This window comes from Colletotrichum tamarilloi (genome assembly GCF_030869305.1).
Source record: "Colletotrichum tamarilloi strain Tom-12 chromosome Unknown Scaffold_26.1, whole genome shotgun sequence".
Lineage (NCBI taxonomy): Eukaryota > Fungi > Ascomycota > Sordariomycetes > Glomerellales > Glomerellaceae > Colletotrichum > Colletotrichum tamarilloi.
Genome location: NW_026849409.1, coordinates 214,425 through 236,416, shown reverse-complemented (window position 1 = coordinate 236,416; position 21,992 = coordinate 214,425). Strand labels below are relative to the sequence as shown.

At 52.3% G+C, this 21,992-nt stretch overlaps 5 protein-coding genes across 5 annotated transcripts; 2 read left to right on the top strand and 3 right to left on the bottom strand.

The window, feature by feature from the left end:
• Positions 1 to 832: 832 nt before the first annotated feature.
• On the bottom strand, positions 833 to 1,097 carry CTAM01_07931 (uncharacterized protein; the record flags this gene model as incomplete). The annotated part of the gene is made up of 2 exons (XM_060523952.1): positions 833 to 911; positions 1,003 to 1,097. The coding sequence occupies 2 exons, from the start codon at positions 1,095 to 1,097 to the stop codon at positions 833 to 835; spliced, it is 174 nt and encodes a 57-aa protein (XP_060381407.1).
• A 5,393-nt stretch (positions 1,098 to 6,490) lies between these two features.
• CTAM01_07930 (uncharacterized protein) lies at positions 6,491 to 7,300 on the top strand (the record flags this gene model as incomplete). Its single annotated transcript, XM_060523951.1, has 1 exon — positions 6,491 to 7,300. One exon carries the CDS (start codon positions 6,491 to 6,493, stop codon positions 7,298 to 7,300), a length of 810 nt encoding a protein of 269 aa, XP_060381406.1.
• Positions 7,301 to 11,704: 4,404 nt separating this feature from the next.
• Positions 11,705 to 16,880, bottom strand: CTAM01_07929 (RNA polymerase Rpb1; the record flags this gene model as incomplete). The annotated part of the gene is made up of 2 exons (XM_060523950.1): positions 11,705 to 16,637; positions 16,699 to 16,880. The coding sequence occupies 2 exons, from the start codon at positions 16,878 to 16,880 to the stop codon at positions 11,705 to 11,707; spliced, it is 5,115 nt and encodes a 1,704-aa protein (XP_060381405.1).
• An 844-nt stretch (positions 16,881 to 17,724) lies between these two features.
• Positions 17,725 to 19,182, top strand: CTAM01_07928 (pre-mRNA processing factor 3; the record flags this gene model as incomplete). The annotated part of the gene is made up of 1 exon (XM_060523949.1): positions 17,725 to 19,182. One exon carries the CDS (start codon positions 17,725 to 17,727, stop codon positions 19,180 to 19,182), a length of 1,458 nt encoding a protein of 485 aa, XP_060381404.1.
• Positions 19,183 to 20,458: 1,276 nt separating this feature from the next.
• On the bottom strand, positions 20,459 to 20,991 carry CTAM01_07927 (histone H3; the record flags this gene model as incomplete). Its single annotated transcript, XM_060523948.1, has 3 exons — positions 20,459 to 20,656; positions 20,717 to 20,910; positions 20,973 to 20,991. 3 exons carry the CDS (start codon positions 20,989 to 20,991, stop codon positions 20,459 to 20,461), a joined length of 411 nt encoding a protein of 136 aa, XP_060381403.1.
• Positions 20,992 to 21,992: the final 1,001 nt, after the last annotated feature.

The window sequence follows — 21,992 nt, the reverse complement described above, 5'->3', positions numbered from 1 at the left end:
GCTCGGGCAGTTCTCATATCGTTTACGCGTTATTAATACACAGTATCAAGGTATACTCTCACTGTGTCGATAGACTATGAAAGTATTATATTCGCTGGATATATTTTCAGTGGTCTCCCATATAGTTAGTGTCCAGTCTCGCAAGTTCAGGTTCTGCGGCATGGCTATGTGCCTGTGCGAGACTTCCTTTTTCGGCATGCGGAAGAACTTACTAGCACAGGAGGAGCGCCTGCCTTTAACACGCTCATTCATGGAAAGGGCTTCAACATAAGAATACAGAGGAATACAGCTCATGGACGTTTCTCAAGACGTCAGGACATACCGAACATGGTCTCAGCCCGAACTGTTCCTTGGATGCTCAACGGCACCGGTGTCTTTGCCACAAAACCCGATAAAACATGACCTTGGGTTCATGGTAAATTCGTCGTCAGGGCTGCGTATTCACCTTGGCCTGTACGTGGCTTCGTATCTCATCAAGTCTTGCTTTTTACTATGAGCCGAGTTAAGATTACATCCACTATTACACCTATTACACCGTGCCCTACACGAGGAAGCGCGGCTCGAGCTCCCATGGACTGCAAGGCAGAGCTTGGTGATGCACTCAATTGGGGGAAAATCTAGCACATTTATCGGCCACTCGCCTAGGCCAGCCAATGACTTGGCAGCGCATGGCTTGGCTCGCTGGTGTCTTCGCGGTATGCATCCGCTCGCTGACAACCTGAGGGCGGCCGTTGTAGGTACATGTAGGTGGTCACGATGATCTCTTCGCAGTGAAGTGAGATTTCCATGCCATTGGACGCAATCTCTTGACCGAGTCACAGTCAGCACTTAATCAGACGGCACTCCGGATCCTTTGGCAGCACGGATGCTTGCGCGAAGGAGCGCAGATACAGCTTTCCGATTTAGGCGGCATGTTGAAGGGTGGGAAATTCAGCTAAAGCTCGCACTGCTCGGAAGTGAGGTAGAATGCCTGTTCACCAAAGTTCCCTATCAAGCACCCACCTGGTTGCTCTGCTTACGCCCGGCTGCGGTCTCGCTTCTGGGGACCCTTGCTTCAGGTTCGCAGACGCCAGACTGAACGCAAGGATGCTGCTCATTCGGTGTCCACCTCGCAGTAGCGTACTGTCTACGGTGACATGGTAGGAAGTTGGAGGTCTGGGAGTTGGGAGATCGCAAGGTCTCGTAGGGTCAGTTTAATTTGGAATCAGCAGTCCTTACGTAGTCTGGACAGATGTGCCGACGTGGTGTGTTCTATACATGGCCAGATGCGCAAGACAAGATTATCGAAATCCTTCAATCCACAAAAACGATGCGAAGAAATGAAGGGAACAGTCGAGGAGAGCATAAGGACTGGCAGACCAGGTATCACAAATATTCGGTACTCCGATAACCGTGTGGTTAATTATCATGTCCTAGAGTTACAGCAGTTTGACAGTGGATTAGACTGAATGCAAGAGCCAAGGTCAAAGATTCGGACCGCGGCCAGACTTTTCGGGGATACCGGTGCCAATATGGGGATATGAGAAGGAGAGAAAAGAGAGTTGGTCGATGGAGGATGCCGTTGGCTTTGTCTTGACGGCTTCCATCCCACCCACAGAAAAGTACCTTGCAGAGCCTGAAGAGAGAACCTGGTATTACTACCTACGTACGTAGTGTCTGTAGTCTGTCGGCGGCCGAGGGACGTGCTCCATCCCCCCCCTGACATTGAAAGCCTTACGGACTTCCACACGGCACCTCAAAGTACCTAGGAAAGCACGACAGGCACAACCAGCCTCGCGGTGACCAGACATACATGCACCTGACTTGGATGGCACACACCTGCCTTGATTTGGAACCTGACCTTACTTTGATGGATCTTTTCTACGTTGCCTCTATGTACCTTACAGAAGGTACGGATACCCTACGCCATGCCCTGTGACAGCTGCCACGAGCAAATCTGGATGGAGAAGAGGTATAAAAGACGGGAGGAAAGGCAGGGTTGGAAAGATTTCCCCAGGGGCAGGCACCGCCTACCGGGCAGACTGATGCTACTCGTGGATCTTAACAGATGTAATTCTGCTATACCTTAACAAAGTGACCGACCCGAGGGCCTCATACATGGTAGGTGGGTGAATACGTACCACGATGCCGTATCAACTCGATTTCAACTATCTAATTGAGTTAAGCATTTACTGTAGGTGTAGAATGCCAGTTCATTAATGAACTCTTGCTCTGCCAGGCTTGAAGGTCCATTGATATGGCAAAAGGTTCTTCATGCAGCCGTATCCCTCACTCGCGATGTCTCCAATAATACTCACGTCTGCAGCGATCACCAAGATGAACCATTGCCAGCCTTAAAGACTCATAACTCAATACCGTGCAAAGCAGCCATAGACTCACGGAGCATGAGGGTGACAGATTGGGCTGCCCCATAGCGGACCCGGAACCCATTGCGAATATCTTCACATCGACTGTAGTAGGTGAATTCTAACCCGCCCACGGACGATTAGACTCCACACTTTGCCCGAAGAAGCCAGGGGTATTCGATAAGGTGCGCGCATTAGATTCTTGGCTGATTCCTTCGAGGCTATCGAATTAAGGCATCGTACATTGTTGGATGGAGAGTTGTCACATCCGTATTGCTGACGGTGCCATAGAAATCGGACCCTCTAGAGACAGGGCCCAACACCATGGCGATTGAAGACCCAACTGCTCCTGAATTCCTAGTCCTGACAAGAATACTTGGCATGGCGATTGGCAGCAGGCATTCCAACCCCAGCGTTGACGCCATGCAAACGGGCGCGAAGGCGCGCATGGCGACCTATGGGAACACGGGAGGAACAGGGTAATGAGGCGCCTGGGGCCGAGGGGGCGCAAGGAGCAACGCTAACCTTGGAAGTCAGAAAGCGAGTGAGGTGAGAGTATCTGCTGGTGAAAGAGCACGGCTTGCCGGCTGATGGAGTTTCGTTCTGATGCATTCTCTAATTGGACATAATAGATGATGATTTCTTGGAAGCGGCAACGCTGACCCGTTTGCGAAGTAGTGTGCCAAAGTGCCTGCTCTGTCTTCGAATATGTGCAGCCATGAAGTTGACATTTGATGGCGCCGATGAGCGCCACCCCGATCCTTCTCTTAAAGGTTATTTCATCGGCCCGTTATTTGCAGCTTCGCGAAGGCGGGAAGAGAATTCAAATCAGCGCCTCAGGTACGGATACCTAGTCGTTGTGCGGTACCTGGCCTACACTTGCTTTACTCCCCTTCCCCCTCTTTCCTCTCTCTCCCTCTCTTCCAGGGGTTTTTTTGGCCTCCAACACCAAACAAGGTACTCATCTTGCGGACGGCTGGGATGTTCCAACTTACAGATAGGGTACCATTAGGCTGCTCGCCCTGCAAAGGCGTCGAGGAACGGGCGGGGAGTCCAGAGGCTTGTACCTGGCCTTGCCCTAGGTAGGTACGGACTGCGGATACCCTTGATAGTATTCTTCTGAATATCAGACCCAACGCAGGCGCGGGCGCCAACGCCACGGTGGAGAACGGGTGGGTGCAACGGCTACAGACCTACCTAGAGCGAGACCTGCCCCAGCGAACCGCGATGTATCGATACCTGGAAAAAGTTGAGGGAAGGAATCTAAGACGGATGGCAGCTGGTCTACGGATGGATACCTTCATTCAAGTTCGAAAACACGAGCATGTAATACCTATAGTGGTTTTCATTCCACCCCAACTCCTTCTTTATGCCGCGATCTAAGTTATCTCAGAGCAAAAGGATATTGGGGATTGAATGTCCAGAGCAGATTTGCATTAATGTGTTGGCCGTTGGTTTATTATTACCTTGCCTTGACACACTCCGCACTCCGTAGGCATGTCGAAGTTCCAACGCTGGAAGGCGAAGCAATGCTTCAAAGTACTTCAAGTATCCCAAGTCGCTATGTACCGGGTGGTACTTAGGACAATGGCTGGGAAGGAACGAAAAGGTGAGTTACCTGATGCTAAAGTACCTCACTTAGCTCGCCCGACGGCTCCACCACGGCCGATGTGGCTCAATCGATCGTTAGAGTATCCACTTTTACGCACGGGCTCCATCCGGTCTAGGTCAATGTCCCCGGCGAGTCTTTAATTAAACGGTTGGTTCAGACAGTTCCAACAACCAACGACAAACGGCGACAAGTTTTTCTCTCTCTCATCGTCTTGCTTTTGTTGTCCATGGTCGACCAACAACCCGAGGGCTGTGTGCTTGTTTGTGGGCGTGTCCGTGTGTCGCGTGTGTGAAAGACATCCAAGTGGGCTTGCTCCTCACTCGCATCCTGTACCCGACCTGAGGTAAGGTAGGTCTCTGAAGAAGACGCAGGACGCCCATTTCGCGTGAGAATTTAGATAGCCCAGCAAAGAGCACCATGGGAAGAAAAGGAGGAATCATACAGACAAAATCAACACCGAGGGCAGCCAACGTTCCCCAGCCCCCGCCCTCTGACTGCATATCAATGCACAAGGTCAAGTTGAAGGACCTGGATATACTACTGCGTATCCGTATGCCGTGCATATCCTATTCGTTGAAATCAGTGCCTTTCTTCAAGGCCCTTTACTTGCACCCTTCTCTTCGAATCTCCTCTCTCCTCTTCCCTTTCCTTTCCTTGCCATCTCTTCCCCGGACCCCTGGCGCAGATGGTGCCAGTGACCGGTCAAGCCTCAAAGGCCGTATCCCTGTTTAGCCCCTAGGCAAGGCCCTCTCTCATTCCCAAGTTGCTGGACCGACCATTCACAACCCTGGAAATGGACGGATGAATGTGCTTCGCCTACGTTGGTGCAGGCATTCATCGTACCACCTGGCCCACCGCCCACATGCTGTTTTGTTGCTCAGCTTCCAGCTCTCTCATACTCCTCCGGGCCCCCCTCGACTTTCCCAGAGTTCCAGTCACTTTAGCTATGAGCCAGCTTCAGGCTTCAGATGACAGGGCCGTAGACCAGGGAGCCGCAGGCAGAGAGCACTTGAGGCAGGTCATCTGAGTCGAGACCTGTTGGAAAGCAGCATCTGGATTGGCAAGTCTCAATTACGACGAATACTCTCTGCAAGTCTGCAAATGGACCCCTAGCACCTACGGCGAACCCGGTCCCATTCACCGATGCCTTTCGGCTACAACCAAGTCTCACCCATACCCAAAGGATAAAAAAAGTCCGCTGATCCAACAATACTCCATACTCCGTCTACCTAGCGAGCTCGCTGCTCATCTATTTCTTTCTCATCGTTCGGACTTCTAGTCACGTTCCCCCTCTCTTACTCTCACCCCCTTCTCTGTGGGTTCCTGGCCTGACGACTCCCCTCCTCATCCACCCCTGCTTTTCTTCTGCCCTCCCCTCCACGTCTCGCGCCGCCCCCAATGGTACTTCTGGCTGGACTAGGTCTGTCGAATCCTTCGCGGGACGGTCCAACACCACTCCACAGGCACTCTGGCCTGCCTGCTGCCGCTGCTGTCAGGTCGAGAACCCCTCTGCGTCTCTTTTCTTTGCTCATCCGGGGCTCGGGACCAGCCAATGTATTGTTAGCTTTCCTCGTCTTCACCTTTGCACCTAGTCTTGACTTCTGTCTTTCATGTTACTCTGAGCCTAGGCAGAAGCAGGATCCCGAGATAGAAACAAGTTGTATATCATCTTCCAAGAGTCTGCCTCGGACGTTACAGTATCCCAGCGCCTGGTCCGCCTTGTCTTCCTGTCTCTGTCTCTTCTCGGCCCCCTTCAGCCCTGCTAGCGATGATCGAGGGTGTCATCTCGACCCATTTGCCTCATCCACCCCTGATAGCTCTCGACTAGGTTATTCCCATCTTCTGGATACTTCAACACCTCACGGATACCTTACCTTCTTTTGCCCACGCACCTGATCTCATACATATCTATACCCGGACTACTTTATACGCACCTCTCTCTCTCTCTTCAGCAGAACCCTTGTCAGCTTCGAGTTTGCTGCCTTGTCTTGCCCTCTCTCCATCTGTGAACAAATTCCTTTATAACCGCCTCTTTCCCCATCTTACCTATTGTCCCTCAGCCTTCTTAGACAAGGTTGCCAATCAGAAACAGAGCACTCCCGATCAGGTTCTTATCCACACGCTCCTCCACTCACACAAATCTACCCGAGTCCCAACCGGGCATCCTCCACCCCCCTCGAGGCCTGATTGCGTCTTGCTCCAACGCCCTGTTGGTATATAAACCAAACTTCTACGCCCAACAACCAACCGCCCGTCGAAACGATAAAAGAATAGCAAGCCTGCGGCCGAACCAGTTATGGATCTTACACCACCATCTCTTACCAGGTCGCCGGCATCTCCAACTCACACCTATTGTCCATCGGAACGTTCCTCGCTTGAATATCCGTCTCCAGACTTGGCGGCTCAACAGTACAAAATCAGTTCTTTATACGCTGCCGACCAACTCTGCTCCTTGGATCAGGCAGCTGAAGCAGACATTTCCTTGCCACCTTTGGATCCTCGCCCACCGGTAGATTGGACTACCACCGACATCATGGCGCCCTCATCCTCATCCTTTTCCATCCCGAATGTTCTATCTAGAGGATACGACCCGTTTGCTGAGTACGACTCACAAGTGTCGGCCTCGTACGGATCCGACTCATACCCTCCGCCGCCACCCCACTCGTCTGTGCTAGGCCACCATCAACATTCTCTTACAGACTCCCCGGGACGCTCACCCGGGCCATCCTCATCCAGAAGTTCGCTGTCCTACGCACAAGTTGCGCATTCCTCGAGTTCGTTGGGGCCGAGGATCAAGATGGAGAACGCCAATGAGTACGGATCTGGAATTGACGCCTCGCACTACGCTTCTCCACGCTCAATGCAGACGCCTTACATGACAGAATCAAGCACATACGGCAATCTTCACCAGCACTATCTATCAGATAACCAATCTCCAAGCTGGCCCAAAGTCGAATATGGCGTGGAGCAGTACTACCAAAACTCTCCTGCGGGGGAGCCAGCTCCTGTTAGTCGAGAGTCAAAGCGGGCAGATGACGGAAAGCATAACCGCCCAAAACGAGCGCCACGGAAGATGACGTCCTTTGCGGACGCTCAGTACCAGTGTCAAGTTGCAGGATGTGGCAAACTCTTCAGCCGCAGCTACAACTACAAGGCACATCTGGATACACATGACGACAAGCGGGAATACCCATTTCCATGTCCAGTAGCCGATTGCAACAAGAGATTTGTCCGGAAGACAGACCTTCAGAGACACAACCAAAGCGTTCACATGAAAGAAAAAAACCACCGTTGCGACTATTGTGGAAGGTTGTTCGCCCGGAAGGACACGCTTCGCAGGTAAGTTGTGGGAGACACGGCTGGATATGCATAGCGGCTGTCAGTAAATAAACTACTAACCCAGGCTTCAGGCACATGGATGATGGGTGTTCCAAACGCTTCGATGTTGGCACTTGCGACCTTCGTGTGGAGGGTTTTGGAGGCATAGCGCCAGTCAATCGTAGCATGGGAGGACCGATACATCCCATGGGACCCGGGTCAGGGCCTCTGCCTCCCATCAATGCGCCGATGGGGGCCGGTGATAGCCTGTTACATCCCGAATCGTCTGCCTGCAGGAGTAGAAGCGTCTTGTCTGGCGCGAGCGATGGAACACATGGCGATAGTTGGCAACGATAACGGGACGGCGACTTAGTCCTCTCGTGAAGGATCTGTGTGGTATTCAAGCCTTTCTCATAACGTTTGAGGGATCACTGTAACACCAACTCGAATTGGCTTTGGGGGATTTGGTTTGATTTACATTCACGGCAAATCATTTGTTGTGGAGATGCTGTAACTGTCTATATCATGGCGTTGGCGCATCGAGCGGGCACGGCATGAGGAATTACTTTGATGACGGAATGTACTTGATGGGCATGGTAAGGGTAAGTCAAATAATAGCAGTAGCAGCTATACGGCCGAGCAAGGCCTTCAATTGCAAGAGAAAGAAAGAAAGAAAGAAAGAGAAAAAAAAAACTACTGTGCCTTGACCAATCGGATACAATTCATGGCATATAGCGTGGACTCTACATTGCGAGGCCGGGAGTTCTAATGTGGGTGGCATGGAGGTAGCAGCCTGGCCTCGCTTGAGGCCGCAGATTAAAGACATGGAGCGAGCTGTCGACCTCGAAGTAGCAGGGTACACCGGCAAGATAAGGCAGGATAAGGAGCAAAGACCCAGAATTCCAAATTTCGGGATTGTTTGTTGGCTTGCTATACAAAGTTTAACAGACAACCTACTGAGGTCAGGGCAGGCCCGGCAAGGTCAGCTTCCGTGGTGACGGGGAGTGCGAGGAGACATGGGCCGGACATGCAAGATATTTACGGGACGCGAGTAATTGTGGACGACACGATTGAGGATGCCACGTCTGACGGCATCTTCCAGCACGAGTAGTCAGAAACTGAGGCCAACAAGGCGGCGATGTAGGATCGCATCTGTGCTGCAAAACAAGACATTCGACGCAGTGCATGCAGAACTCTGGGTCTAAAGAGGCTTGCTACGGACTTGAACTACAGCGTGTTGAAGCTGGGCCTGAGCATGGTAGGGCTAATACCAACGCAAACTGGGATGCTGAGGCACATTACCACTGAGAATGAGCTACGAGCCACATAAGCCATAGGGCCGAACGGCAAGTATGCGATTGGCCATGCAAGCGCCAGGCCGAGAGTTGTGGTGCGGTTAACGAAGAGTTGCAACGTGAATCTTGGACGATGGTGTTGTCCGTATGAGGTGCGATTCCTCTTGGTTGACACCCTCGACGGGAGGGAGGAAAGCTGGTTGTCAGCAAAGAGTGACAGAGGCAGCATGTTATCGTATGGAAATACATTGGATGGCACATGGCTTGGAACTCAGAAGAGGAAGAGGGGGAGGGGTGTGAACTTGCAGGCAAACGGGATTGAAGATTGGAGCATGAAAGGCATGCATGCATCTTTCCACACAGGGCCGTACCTAGCAGTTGGGTGGGACCGGGAGTTCGGGAGCTGGAGCCAACAGCCCCGGGCGACAGGCGGCGGGCAAGTGTTGGACGTGGACGGGTGGTCCTTGCTCACTTCACCCCGTCTCTTGGAGAGTACATGGCAAGAAGTACCTTTCCTCCGCGTCTGCCAGGAGGACGTATCGCTCCGTACTGCAGTGCGGTATAGTGACCTGACCAGATCCGGCCATTGCAGCTCTTGGCAGACGGGACTTTGCGTGGAGCACGCTGCATCGCACGCTGACAGTTGGAACAAGACCCACGGCCCGCTACCTTAGTGAACGACAGCGCTGCCTGGACTTGCTGGGGAACTTGGAAAAGACTCGGTACCTGGTCGGTACACTCGCTGCCTTACTGCGCAGAAGAGCTCCTACGGATACGGATACAGATACACTGCTACCTTGCCCTATACGGATTCCACCGGCATCACTTCACTGCATTTCCACTCCAAACTTCCTGGTCACTTTCATTGTGCAATGAGATCCTACTACTCCGTACAGACGTCTACATTGGCGACTGACTTCGGATTCTGTTAGCTATTCAATTGTAAAGACTTGACGGATAACACACCAGGATCAGTGAACTAGTTCAACCTCGTGTCGCCTCACGAATTGGTAGTCAACTATTATTTCCCTCTTTCCCCTTCGGCTTACATAATATAAGACACAGGTGACACTCAACTACGTATCCGCACATTTGCACCCATCTGCCTAGCTTACCTTACTTACATCACCTATGGGCAGTACTCTCGCGCTCTCCTTCGTCTTGCACCCACTGCCCTGCTTCGGGCTCACAGCTGACTACTGTCCTGTACGATATTCCATTCGGGACCGATGGCACGTTGTATCGAACATCTTACAGCACCCTGGACACCGGAAACTGTCCAGCAATCCCTTTTTGATTTGTCTCCTCGGTCTCGGCGGGGCGCGCTACGGCGGGGATTCGCGTACGGTGGTTGGTAACGGTAAGGGCACCCGGCAAGGGCAAGGGCCTGGCAGGGGCCCGTATTAGGTGTGGTGTGTGCTCTCTCCCTGAGTCCCCTACGGATACAGGCTGTCCTCTGCGGTCATCTCCTCGCTGTTGGTGCAGCGTTGCATTGGCTGCTGGTGTCTTTGGCTTTCCAATAAATGAACAAAAGTGTCTTCGTCTACTCCGTACGTGTGTTATTTTGTACTAAACCATTATGGTACCTTAGTTCAGCCTGGTTTGAGGAATAACCCAAAGCTATGCACATCATGACATTCGATGCTTCTTCAAATTGGAAGATGCCAAGTTGATACCCCCCCCCCCCAGTTCTCTTCCTATCCGCAGGTATCATCAACCTATTAGACGGAGCTTTCTTGTCATCCTTCACGCCGCACAAGGATTCAAGGCCATGTTTTCCAACATATCATTGACGCAATTGATAGCATTCCACAATCGCTCAACACCCTTGAAGTCGCATTTTGCCAATCACCAGCAAAGTAGGTAGGTAATATGGTCATCCGTCCCCGTAGCCGTCCCCGTCTCGCCCGCCGGCTGGCCAGCACCTCACACACCTATCTACCTGCTCACCCAGTTCACTCTGTGGTGAACTTGGCTCACCAACAAAGGAGCGCTGATCGATGATTACATCTCCAACCTAATCAACTCTACAACGCTCAATCTCGAATCAGTCCATCCAACGGCTGCTTCCTTTCTTTAAGGTACTCGTACATTATACCTTGGCCTCTCTAGGTACTCAAACACTCTCTGAAAGGATCTCCGGGTTACAGTCGTAGTCGTGGTCATGGGTGGCCGCATCATGCACCCTCCAATAACCGCCCCCAAACGCGGTAATAGCGTCGCATTTTCTCGTCTCTCTCGGCGCCTATCCTCGTCTCTCCCTTCAGCAGCCCTGCGAGCCCGCGTGTATTATCTCCATGCATGCAGCTTGTCACCCAAACATCTGTACTCCGTACCCACACCCAAAGGCCAAATATCGCTCAGTCGAGGGGATGGGATGGGATGCAGGTAGGTGAGACGCATCGCGTTCGCCTGGCCGCCGTTCATGCCACCTACCCGCACCGCGCCCCCTTCTCACATGGAAAGCGTTTCCCACCCCCGTCTCTGTTAAGTTCCGTCATGTCTCGGCTCTACTGCCTGGTAGGGCTGGCTCGACACATGCGCCAACACAACGGCCGCCACTTGTGTGTGCGTCGTCGGTCTGACAAAGGAGGCAGGGTAATCAGTTGCGGTCTTGGCCATCAGCAGGAGTATCAGGCCGTGTTCAAAATCACGCCTAAATTCTATGCATGGCATCAGTGTTTTAGAGAACATTGAAACGGTCCGTGGACACGGCGGAATTTTTAAAACGTGCAGACCGCAATTGCAGTATTACGAGGCATGTAGGCGACCTTACCTTGCCTTACTTCGCATACGTACGAAAATACCCTTATCACCTTCTCGAATTTACCGAGACTGCACGCTCAGGCGCAAAGGAGGTGGGGGGAGGCACTGCGAATGATCATCAATTCACTTTCCGCGTCATCCCCCTCTTCTTGTGGCCGTATTTGTACAATCGTACCGGTAAACGTCTTTTGAACAAACTTTTATGAACAAATATCTTGATAATTCATAATTACTTTTCAGGCGAATGTCACCTCTATCAATCCCGCATACAAAGTACAGTTATTGGTCAATAAACAACTTGCCATGGCGACTCCTAATCCCAGAACCCAAAGCAAGACAGATGCCAGTAGACAGACAGGGGGCCAAGCTCACTCGATGTTGGACGACATGTGATGCGTAGGCAAAGCCGTCAAGACGTCAAAGGCACCCGTGCCAATCTTGCCCAGGCGGCCCATGACGATACGACCACTGGGTGTTTTGAGATCGTCCCAGTCGCCATCAAGAACGGCGTCTTTCAGGAAAGCCAGAGTCGTCTCGAAACTCATCTTGGTGAAGGGACTAACATTGCCACGCAGACCATTGCGGTTGAACGGCGTGTAGTCACCATTGCGCGTCATGTAGTCAGCAATGAGGTTCAAGTGTCTGTTGTCAACACTGATACCGTGACCGCCGAAGACGCCGGCCAATTCAGACACGATGTTGTTTCGGCATGCCTCCACTCCGTACACGTCTAGAACAGCGCCAATGTCGTTGGTTGTGATCTGGTTCGGGTTGATGAAGTCACCGTACTTCTGCATGGCCTCGAGGTTGCAACCCGATGTGTAGATGGCGGACACTGTCACATCCTTGCCAGCGGCGTTTGTGATCTTGTGGTCGGCCGTGAAGGTGCAAGAGCCAACGCCAGGAATTTGCTGAACGACTGACTTCTTGACCGCCGCCTGCACGATGTTGAGCATCAATACCTTGGGGGTATCTGCCGTGAACTCAAGAGTGAACTCGCACCACTCTCCTGCGCTGTCGTAGTTGAACTTGGTGACGGGAGCATAGAGTTGCTTCACTCGCTCGGCTCTCCAGCCACCATCCTCACTATCCATGTCTTTGTCCCCGTCATCTTCGTCCTCTGAGCCGTCCTGGTCGGCTGACGGCAGTGGGCTACCCTCGAACCCTTCATCTTCTTCCTCGGTATTTTCCCGTTCCATCTGTCGCTGAATCGCGTCGTCCTCATCATCATTCGGACCATATGATACAGCCTCGTCCCGATTTGCCCTGTTCTTGGCACTCGTGGCGTCACCGTCGCCATCCTCCTCGTCGTCATCATCGTCGTTGTTGGTAGGTCTCGCCTCACTGTTGCCACTAACCATCTCTACTACACCAGACTTGACACCAACTTCAGGCGTAGCCGAGGTGGAATCGCTGCTGCGCTTCTTGATTTCCTTGGCCATCATCCTCAAGAGGTGATCCAGGAATCGCTTCTCGATAGTATCCATGACATCAGAGGGATCGATGGCGTAGGCTTTGGTGTACTCCACAGCAGGGAAGAAGTTGAGCCTTACGTCGTACAGCTTGGCCAATGAAGCATTGATGCCCTTTCCAATGCGCTCGTTGACGGTTACCGTGTCAAGCACATGGGCAAGAGGCAAAACGCTAATTGACTTTGCAAACACCTCTCCCTCGGCTGCGGACAACTCAGGATGGAGAAGTAGTGTCATGGCCGGCGTTGAGATAGATCGACTTGCCGTCATGAGGATCTCACGGAGACGTGGAATACCGAGCGTAACGTTCTTTGCGGAATGACCTGCCAAATGGAATGTGTTGAGGGTCATCTGTGTCGAAGGCTCTCCCACACTCTGGCCAGCAACAATGCCGACACCCTCACCAGCCTCAACGAGTGATCGCATGTACTTGGCGGCGAAAACAAGCTCTGCCGACTTTTTGCTGACAGCGGGTGCATCCACCAGGCCAGACGGGCCACTTGACTTGTCGCGGATGAGACCATCCTTGTTGTCTTTGATATACTTTGTCATTTTCTCGTAGAAGGATTCGGATGTCGCAAATGCTACTCTCGCAGGGTTGACCAGGGAAATAATGGGATCCTTGGCCCCGGGACTATCAAGCTTTGCGTGCTTGATAGCACTCTTCATATGCTTGAGAATCTCGTCCTTGGTGCCGGCAAATTGTTCCCTGAAGCCATTACTAAAATTAAGCTGGGCCGACTCGGAACCAACATTGCGGAGGATGAAGCTGAAGTCGGTCAGGTACTTCTGCTTAGTCGGGTCGAGACCGTCCTCGCCATAGAGGAATTGTACGAGGGTGCCGTCGGCATCTCGCACCGTCGAGTCATATGTCACTGTAAGTCCCTCCATACCCTTGATAATGCATCTTTGCAGGTAACCAGAGCGAGACGTCTTGACAGCTGTATCGATAAGACCTTCGCGACCAGCCATATGATGGAAGTAGTATTCTTGCGGTCGGATACCAGTCAAGAATCGCTGAACAATGTAGCCTCCTGCACGAACATTCGTCTCGAATGGCTTGAAACAGGGTAGAGACTTTCCGCTAACCATCAAAGGGACTCTTCTGCCCTCAAGAACTTGTTGTCCCAAGTTGCATGAAATGAGGTTAGCGTTGACCTGACTACCCTTGGCACCAGAGGTTGTCATAGACTGCATCTGGTTTTTGGGGAACTGCTTCACCAGACCGACGGGAAGGCAAGCTGCTGTAACCGCGCTCGAAACGACGCCACCGCTCTGGTTCATAAGCAGATCGAGACCTTCTTGCTTAGTGTCGTCGCGCATGACCTCCTCCAGGCGAGTGAGCAGTTCCCGGTCTGTGCTCGTTGGTGCCTTGTCCTCCAGTGAAACGTATTTGGCTGCAACTTGGAGTCCGACGTCCTTCGCTGCCTTCAATGCCTCCTTTCGAGCCTGCTCACCTTCCGATGTGAGCCGCAAATCGTCCATGCCGCAAGTAAAGGCCCTCATGTTAAGGTAGCGAGTGAGGAGGCGGCCCATGGCACTGAGCAACTTGCCCGCAACAGCAGGCCCATAGACTTCATGAATGGAATGGACCAGACCGCCTGAACTAGGACCCAGGTGGGCTTTGTCAAGAATACCAGTGAGGAACTGTCCGTCCTGGAACAAAACTGAGCCCTCTTCCAGATGACCTTTGCCCCATTGCTCGCCCTTGACTTGACACTTTCCAGACATCCAGAGCCCTTCTCCATTTGGTGGCTTGATGTTCTTCAAGATCGTGCTGATGACCTGCTTTCCTGTCCATCTAGGTCTTGGCTTGATGACTGCCGGAGGAAGGAGCTCAATTCTCTCGCCAAGGATATGACCACTCTCTGGACGGAGGGCGGAGTAGATGAGCTGCTGGTATGAGTCTCGGTCGAAGAAGGTATCCTTGTTGCAAAGAGCAACAGAGACCGAAAGATGGTCCTGAATCAAACCACGGAGAGGCTTGCCTGCCGTGCCAGACAGATATTGATGGTCTGTGTCGGCGATCTGAAGAGCCTCAGCTCTGGCAACCTCATTCTGGGGGAAGTGCATGTTCATCTCGTCGCCGTCGAAATCAGCATTGTACGTATTACAATTGGCGTAGTGCATTCGGATTGTTTTCTCTCCTGGCAACACGCGAACTCGGTGACCCATGATTGACGGCTTGTGAAGTGTCGGCTGACGGTTCATCAAAACAACATCGCCGTTCGTCAAATGTCGGTAAACCTTCTTGCCTTTCATGCCACTCAACTGGGCGTTGGTCGGCGTGAGGAGCTGGTTGGCAAGAGACTGGCGGTCATCTGCAGACTTGGATCGAAGGTTGACGATTTGTCCGTTCTCGTACTCAATAGCAGCCGCGCCGGGCCACTTGTCGACACCATTTATAACGGCTTGCTGCAGATCTTTGAAGTTGTGGCTCGTGACGGGCTCGGGGTATGTAAGTTTGCGTGCAAAGACGGGAGGCACACCAATCTCGTTGGTCTCGATATTAGGGTCGGGGGAAATGACGCTGCGGGCAGCGAAGTTGACTCGCTTTCCCATCATGTTCTTTCGGAAAAGGCCCTCTTTTTTCTCCAGCTTCTGCTTGATGCCATCTTCGTTCCTTTTCGCAGCTGCGCCTTGGACGGGGTTTTTGCTCTTGTCGATCAGAGAGTTGATAGACTCTTGCAATTCCGTCCATACTTGGTGCAAATCGTTGATGTCTCTTGCTCTCCCGTACTGGTCTGTGCCACCCACGCTTTGGTGTATTCTCGCAATGCTACCGCAGTTTCGCATGATCATCTTGTAGAGGGAATTCTGCTGGGCCTCAGAAATCTGAGAATCGCCAGTTCGAGCTTCGGGTCGGAACTTGTTGGGGGGAACAAGGATGGTTCGGATGAAGAACATGTCGGCAGACACTTTAGCTGCCTTCTTGGTCACTGGCTTCGAGTTGTAGACGAGGGACATAATGTCTTGTTCCTTGTCAAATAACTCCCTCAGACGTGCGCGAACTTCCATTGCACTAAGGTATCGCTGCTGACCGGGGGTTTGACGGACGGCATGAACTCTAGACTCTGCCTCCTCCTTCTCGAGGTCGTCGTCATGAGCATCACGCATGTCAACGTCGTTTTCCTCGCTCGATGAGTTTGTATCAACGTCGGCAACACCTTCGTCGGTGTCGGTGTTGCCGCGCTTCGACTTGCGCTGGTGAGCTGCTGTCGCCATGGAGTCCTTGAGGTGTAGGTTTTTCTGCGCCATTTGACCCATATCCTTCTCGCTAAGGGCCTTTTCGAATATCTTGACAAAGCGGTCCTTTCGGTAGGTAGGCGATATACCGCCACAGTTGTCGCATCGTTTGGACTTGGTGATTTGTGTCAGGAAGTCCTTGATGAGCTCTCTCCTCATTTCGATAGCACCTTCGTGCTTGCCCTTCCTGACCTCGCCCAGATTGAGCCTGTGTGATTTGAGAGATTGGCGAACGTATGCCTCTCGGGCCCCAATAATGTTGTCGACCGTGGAGGTGCCCTCTTCTTCTGCCTCGCTCTCGTAATCCGTGGGCACACCCGGGAGTGCAAGGCCCTTAAGCTCTTCTCCAATAGCATCAACCAAGTGAGCCTCGTGCAAGAGGCCATATTGCAGCAATCGAAGTTTGCAGGAGTATCGATTGATTTCGCGATGGCGCATGCGGAAACCTTTGCAGTAGACGCATTGCGACCTCAGAAGACGGAGAACCTGGTCAAGAAATACAGGATGGTATACCGGCACGGGGAGCTCGATGTGGCCGGCGTGGCCCGGGCATGAAGACTGGTTCAAGTTACAGGTTGCACAGCTGTGAAGAGATGTGTAAGTCAATTGAGCCAAGGACAAGGGATATTCGGGGCATTTCATACAGAGCATCGCCCCATGATCCAAGAGCAGGATCATAGAGACCACCAGGAACGGGGTTCAGAAGGTTGTCGAATGTGCTGTCGTTCTCAATGCGCTTGACCGAGATTGCTCTGATTTCTTCCTCGGTGAGGAATGTGAATTCGACCGTCTCGACAGACGACGAAACGGGTTGAGAGATGTTCATGTTGCCGTTGAGGCGTCAGGTAATAGCCTGGCACCAATCTGGGTCGGAACGGCAGAAGGTGTGGTATCCGAAGCAAATTTTCCATACAGCTTCCGCTTCAAAGAGGCACTCGCTCGATCGCAAATGCAATACAACCGGGGCGGATGGTCCAGAGCAGCAACCCTCGGTGGGAGACCGAGGGGAACTTTTTTTTTTGGGCGGTGGTGGTCGGCAGAACGGAGACCCGCCTCTGTCTAGTGGGTCCTGCACTGTTTTTTTGCCTGCCACTGTGCTATCGGCGCAAGGCAGCAAGGCATCTCAAATGACCTGAAGGAACGGGACCTTCCAGGTTGCGATTAGGCTAGGTAGGTAAGGTACGGTACATGGCATACCTAGTGTTTACCACCTACGTACCTGCGTGCTGCACATTAGCCTGTGTGCCTGTGTTTACCTCACAACGGGCACTACGACAACATCGAGGTTACAGTGTTAACTGGATATTCACGTAGCCACTCTCTTGACCAGAGCCCACGGTAGGAGCGTCTCCCTCCAGCTCTCAAGAGACACTCCGTATTTCTCAACCACAACCTCCATCAGCCGTGCAACGGGGCCACTACCGAAAGCTCTTACGGACCTCTACTGCCCATCCTCTTTGCCTTGGGATCACTGCGAATGATTTACCCTTCCGACCGCGATACACAATCAGCGAACTCTGCGAAGACGACCGGCTCAGAACGAGAGAGCGCCCAGGCTTACCCGACATCCGCCCGACGAAGCACGTGTATCTCCGGAAAGACGTGCATCCCATAATCTGGTTCATACGACCAGTCGTGGAGAAAAGTGGCAGCATATCAGCCTGGTCATAATGGATCGACAGTCAGACTCGTTAGGCCTTGGGCCTCGTCACGACCCCAACTCCCGGGTTTCGAAACCTGAATCGGCCGCCGATAAGATGGCTGCGCTCAAAGCCAGAGTCGCTGCAGCAGTCGGCGTCTCCAAGGCTAAAGGAGGACTTAACGTCGGATTACACCCAGTACTCGAGAGTCTCGGTCAGGCAAAGGCACCAGCTAGACCCAATGATGGAAAGCCATCCGGCAGTCGACTGCACTCTGACTCGAAGTTCTCGACTGGGTTCAAAGCCCCAGATGCTACTGGGCGAGGCCGCGATGCGCCGCTATCCAACCCGTATTTCAACGACCAGCAGGCAGCACAGCCCGCAAGTGGAAGACAACGTCAGGCTCGGTCGCTAAATTTCCATGCCAAGGGCAAGTTCATCCAGCAAGCCGCGGCGCTGCGGCGACAAGCTGCCCTCGAGGAGATGAAGAAGAGAATCGCGGCGCAAACGAGGAAAGCCGGCATCGAAGATGAATTGGAGTTGGAGAAGAATCTTGTCGTCGACCCTCCTCCGGACATAGAATGGTTCGACGGTGGACTGGTCGACGGGACCTCTTACGACTGTATCGACGACGAATCCAAACTGAAGATCAAAGAAGATACCATCATCACGGAATATGTACAACACCCCGTCGCGTTGGAACCACCGCAGGAGAAGAACACCCCAGCCCTGAAGCCGATGTACCTAACACCAAAAGAAATGGCCAAGACCAGGAGGCAGAGAAGGATGGCCGAACTCAAGGAGCAGCAAGCAAAGATCAGACTTGGACTAGTGCCAGCTCCACCCCCCAAAGTCAAGAAGAGCAACATGATGCGTGTTTACGCAGACTCTGCAGTGAAGGATCCTACGGCTGTGGAAAATCTCGTCAACAGGCAGATCGCTGAGCGCCAGCAGAATCACTTGGAGGCCAACGAAGAACGCAAGCTCACGAAGGAAGAGAAGCACGTCAAACTTGCTACGAACCAAGAAAAGGACGCTGCGAAAGGCATCCATATCTTGGTGTTCAAGATTGACAGTCTCGCCAACGGCCGGAATAGATTCAGGATCCAAAAGAATGCCGAACAGCATGCTCTCACGGGTATTTGCATCATGCACCCAAGGATGAACCTTGTCATTGTTGAAGGCGGCGAGCACAGCATACGCAAATACAAGAAGCTCATGCTTGAGCGGATTAACTGGACTGAAAATGCACATTCGCAAGAGGGGAAGACCCAACAACAGCTTCGCGAATGGCTGGTAGCGGAAAACGAGAGCGGCGATTTGAAGGACATGTCCCACAATGAGTGTAAGCTGGTGTTTGAAGGCGAAGAAAAGACGAGGGCCTACCGCAAGTGGGGAAGCAAGGTCTGCGAATCTGATGCCGAAGCCAGGGACGCGTTGGCCCGAGCCAAGATGGATAACTTTTGGGCTGTTGCGAAAAACATGTAATCAGAGATCCTCGCCAGTAATTAACGAAAGATTGTCACAGAAGAATAGAATACCAAGGAGACTTGCCTTTTTGTTTTGTTGAGCCCGTAGGTCATATCGGACAGCTAAGACGTTCTCGCTCAGCTTCACTCGTCGTTGATATGGCTGTGATCATTACTTGTGAATAACCTAACAATCAAGTGCACTCAAAGTCTCGCCCTGGACAAATAGGCTGGTCGTACCTATCGAGAATTTGTTCCAGACTATTTGATCTAAGAGAATTGTTCTTCTCGCCCACCTCTTTTGCGAGCTGTACCTTCATCCATCAACGTTGAACGCCTCTGAAGTCACTGCAAAGTAAGCTATTGCTTACTGAAATATGACTCCGATGTGGTACATGCAATCTGAGTCAGCTTGGCCGTACCCGAACAGTGGACGGAGAAAGTCTGGCCATGGTCTACCGGCAACGCAACGGCCTCTTCATGCCAGCAGCTCTAGAACTGCAAGAGCAGCCTACTTTTTAGGAGAAGCGTGATCGGACTTGGGAAACAATAAGGCTCTGCCGGTACGATGGCTGCCTGAGCGGTCCGCTCTCCTCGCAACGTTGTACACCGCATTTCCCCCCTTTCCATTTACGCAACATCTCCGCCAAGCAGCTTCAACAAAGGTCGCAGAGGCGGGACCGCGATCAAAAGAGCTATATATACTCAATCTAGCAGACAACAATGACAAGAGGTGCTTGAGGGGAGGGAAAACATATACAGGGACTTAGTCAAGACGGGATGCATTTATAGAAACATCCCCAGCATACGTGCTATTGTTAGTTACTATTGTCCACCTTCAAAAACGAGTTCTTGTCTATTGAGACACTACAGCGTCATAATAACAGGGCTTTCGTTGACTGCGGCGGGGAGAACGCGCCTCCCAGTATGTTGACCACTTTGTACGCGTCGCACCCTCGAGTTTTATTGTTGCTAGTCTCGCGAGTCGTTTTGATCGCGTCATGGCGGGGTTTATGTGCTAAAATACGCGTGCTGACAATTGCGGCGATGATGCGGGTATTCAAGCGGATGCTCACGTTGTCTGCGCGGGGTGATGTAGAGTAGTTCATAATGTTTGCCATTGCATGCAGTCATCCTTTACTGCTGGTTTAATGTACAACCCTTGCGTTATTCTGAAGAACGCATCGTTAAACGCCAGATTACCCCCAAAACCAAGACGGTCCCTTCGTCAAGCATTCCCAAACGCGCGAGTCATGAGCCACCCATGTGAAAAGAGAAAATCAAAAGACAGTCGCTTAGTTGCGCTCACCGCGGAGGCGGCGGGCGAGCTGGATGTCCTTGGACTGGATGGTGACACGCTTGGCGTGGATGGCGCACAGGTTGGTGTCCTCGAAGAGGGAGACGAGGTAAGACTCGACGGACTCCTGAAGAGCGCCAATGGCAGAGGACTGGAAGCGAAGATCGGACTTGAAGTCCTGGGCGATCTCACGAACCTGGGAAGGTAGTGTTAGACAATGCGAATCGAGATGCGCGTTGTGCGAATCTTAACTTACCAGACGCTGGAAGGGGAGCTTGCGGATCAGAAGCTCGGTGGACTTCTGGTAGCGACGAATCTCACGGAGAGCGACGGTACCAGGCTTGTAGCGGTGAGGCTTCTTGACACCTCCGGTGGAGGGGGCGCTCTTGCGGGCGGCCTTGGAGGCGAGCTGCTTGCGGGGAGCCTTGCCACCAGTGGACTTACGGGCGGCTGTGGAGATAAGTCAGTAAAAAAGACTTGACTGAAGATGTCGCAAGGCAATAATGACTTACTCTGCTTGGTGCGGGCCATTGCTGCTGTTGTGTGTGATGATGGAGTTGATGGGTTTGTTTGTTGGTGATGATGTACCTGTTGGTTGATGTGGATGTGTTGTGAGTGGATGTAGAAGAGAAGGATGAGGAGTGGGTGACGGGTGGAGGGGAATAAATAGGTAGGGAGACGGAACGCGTGCAGAGGGGAGTGATTGTGCGCCAAATGGAGGGTGGCCTGTGCGCACCTTCCTGGTTTTGATCGGGTGGAGGGGAAGTGCCAGGTGTGAGCGTGGCAGGCGTGGGTTCTTTTTTGGAAAAATGCCGTTTTGGTAGGCGCGATTGCTTTGCAAGGCAGGCGCAGTTGGGCGGGTTTTTTGTGCTTTGTTGTCAAAACGGATAGTTGGCTCATTTTTGATTGGCTGGAAATCTTGCATCAAGTCTGACGCCACCCCATCTTTTTCTCTCAAACACCCAGTAGGGAAGAGTACGTATCTATCGTCTAGCGCCTCTTGGGGGCCCACTGTGGTCATACGCAAGGCACTGAAGGCAAGTCCTGCATATGCGGAATAGGTACCTTACCTTTCCCTTTAGACTATGCCCATCCAAGATTCAGCCCAGTGTTCCCCGTCTGCGGAAATTTCTATCTACATGCGGGTTAGGCAAAAGCTACCAAAAGCACTCGCTCCAATGCTCGACCGCTTTACGTGTTGGGACTTGAGAAGTAACGCGCGTGAGGGAATGAGCATCGAGACAGGCTAATACTAAAAGTGCTGTGGTTAATTCATCCGTTCTACCAGTGAATCTCAAAGGCTGTTTGTCATAGAAGACGAGAACAATCAACAAAGGTTTTCCGGGGTACGTCTATGTAATTCATCTACCCGCCCGTCGTGCAGATTAACATGAATGGCCATGAGCCAGTCCAAGTAATCTCTGCCCGGACTACTTGCATGGTATCTACAGAGTATTAGGCGTGACGCGGTCTCTGCGCAGCTGCGGCATCGTGAATCCTTGCGCGACTAGTGTGGAGGTTCAGTAAGACGA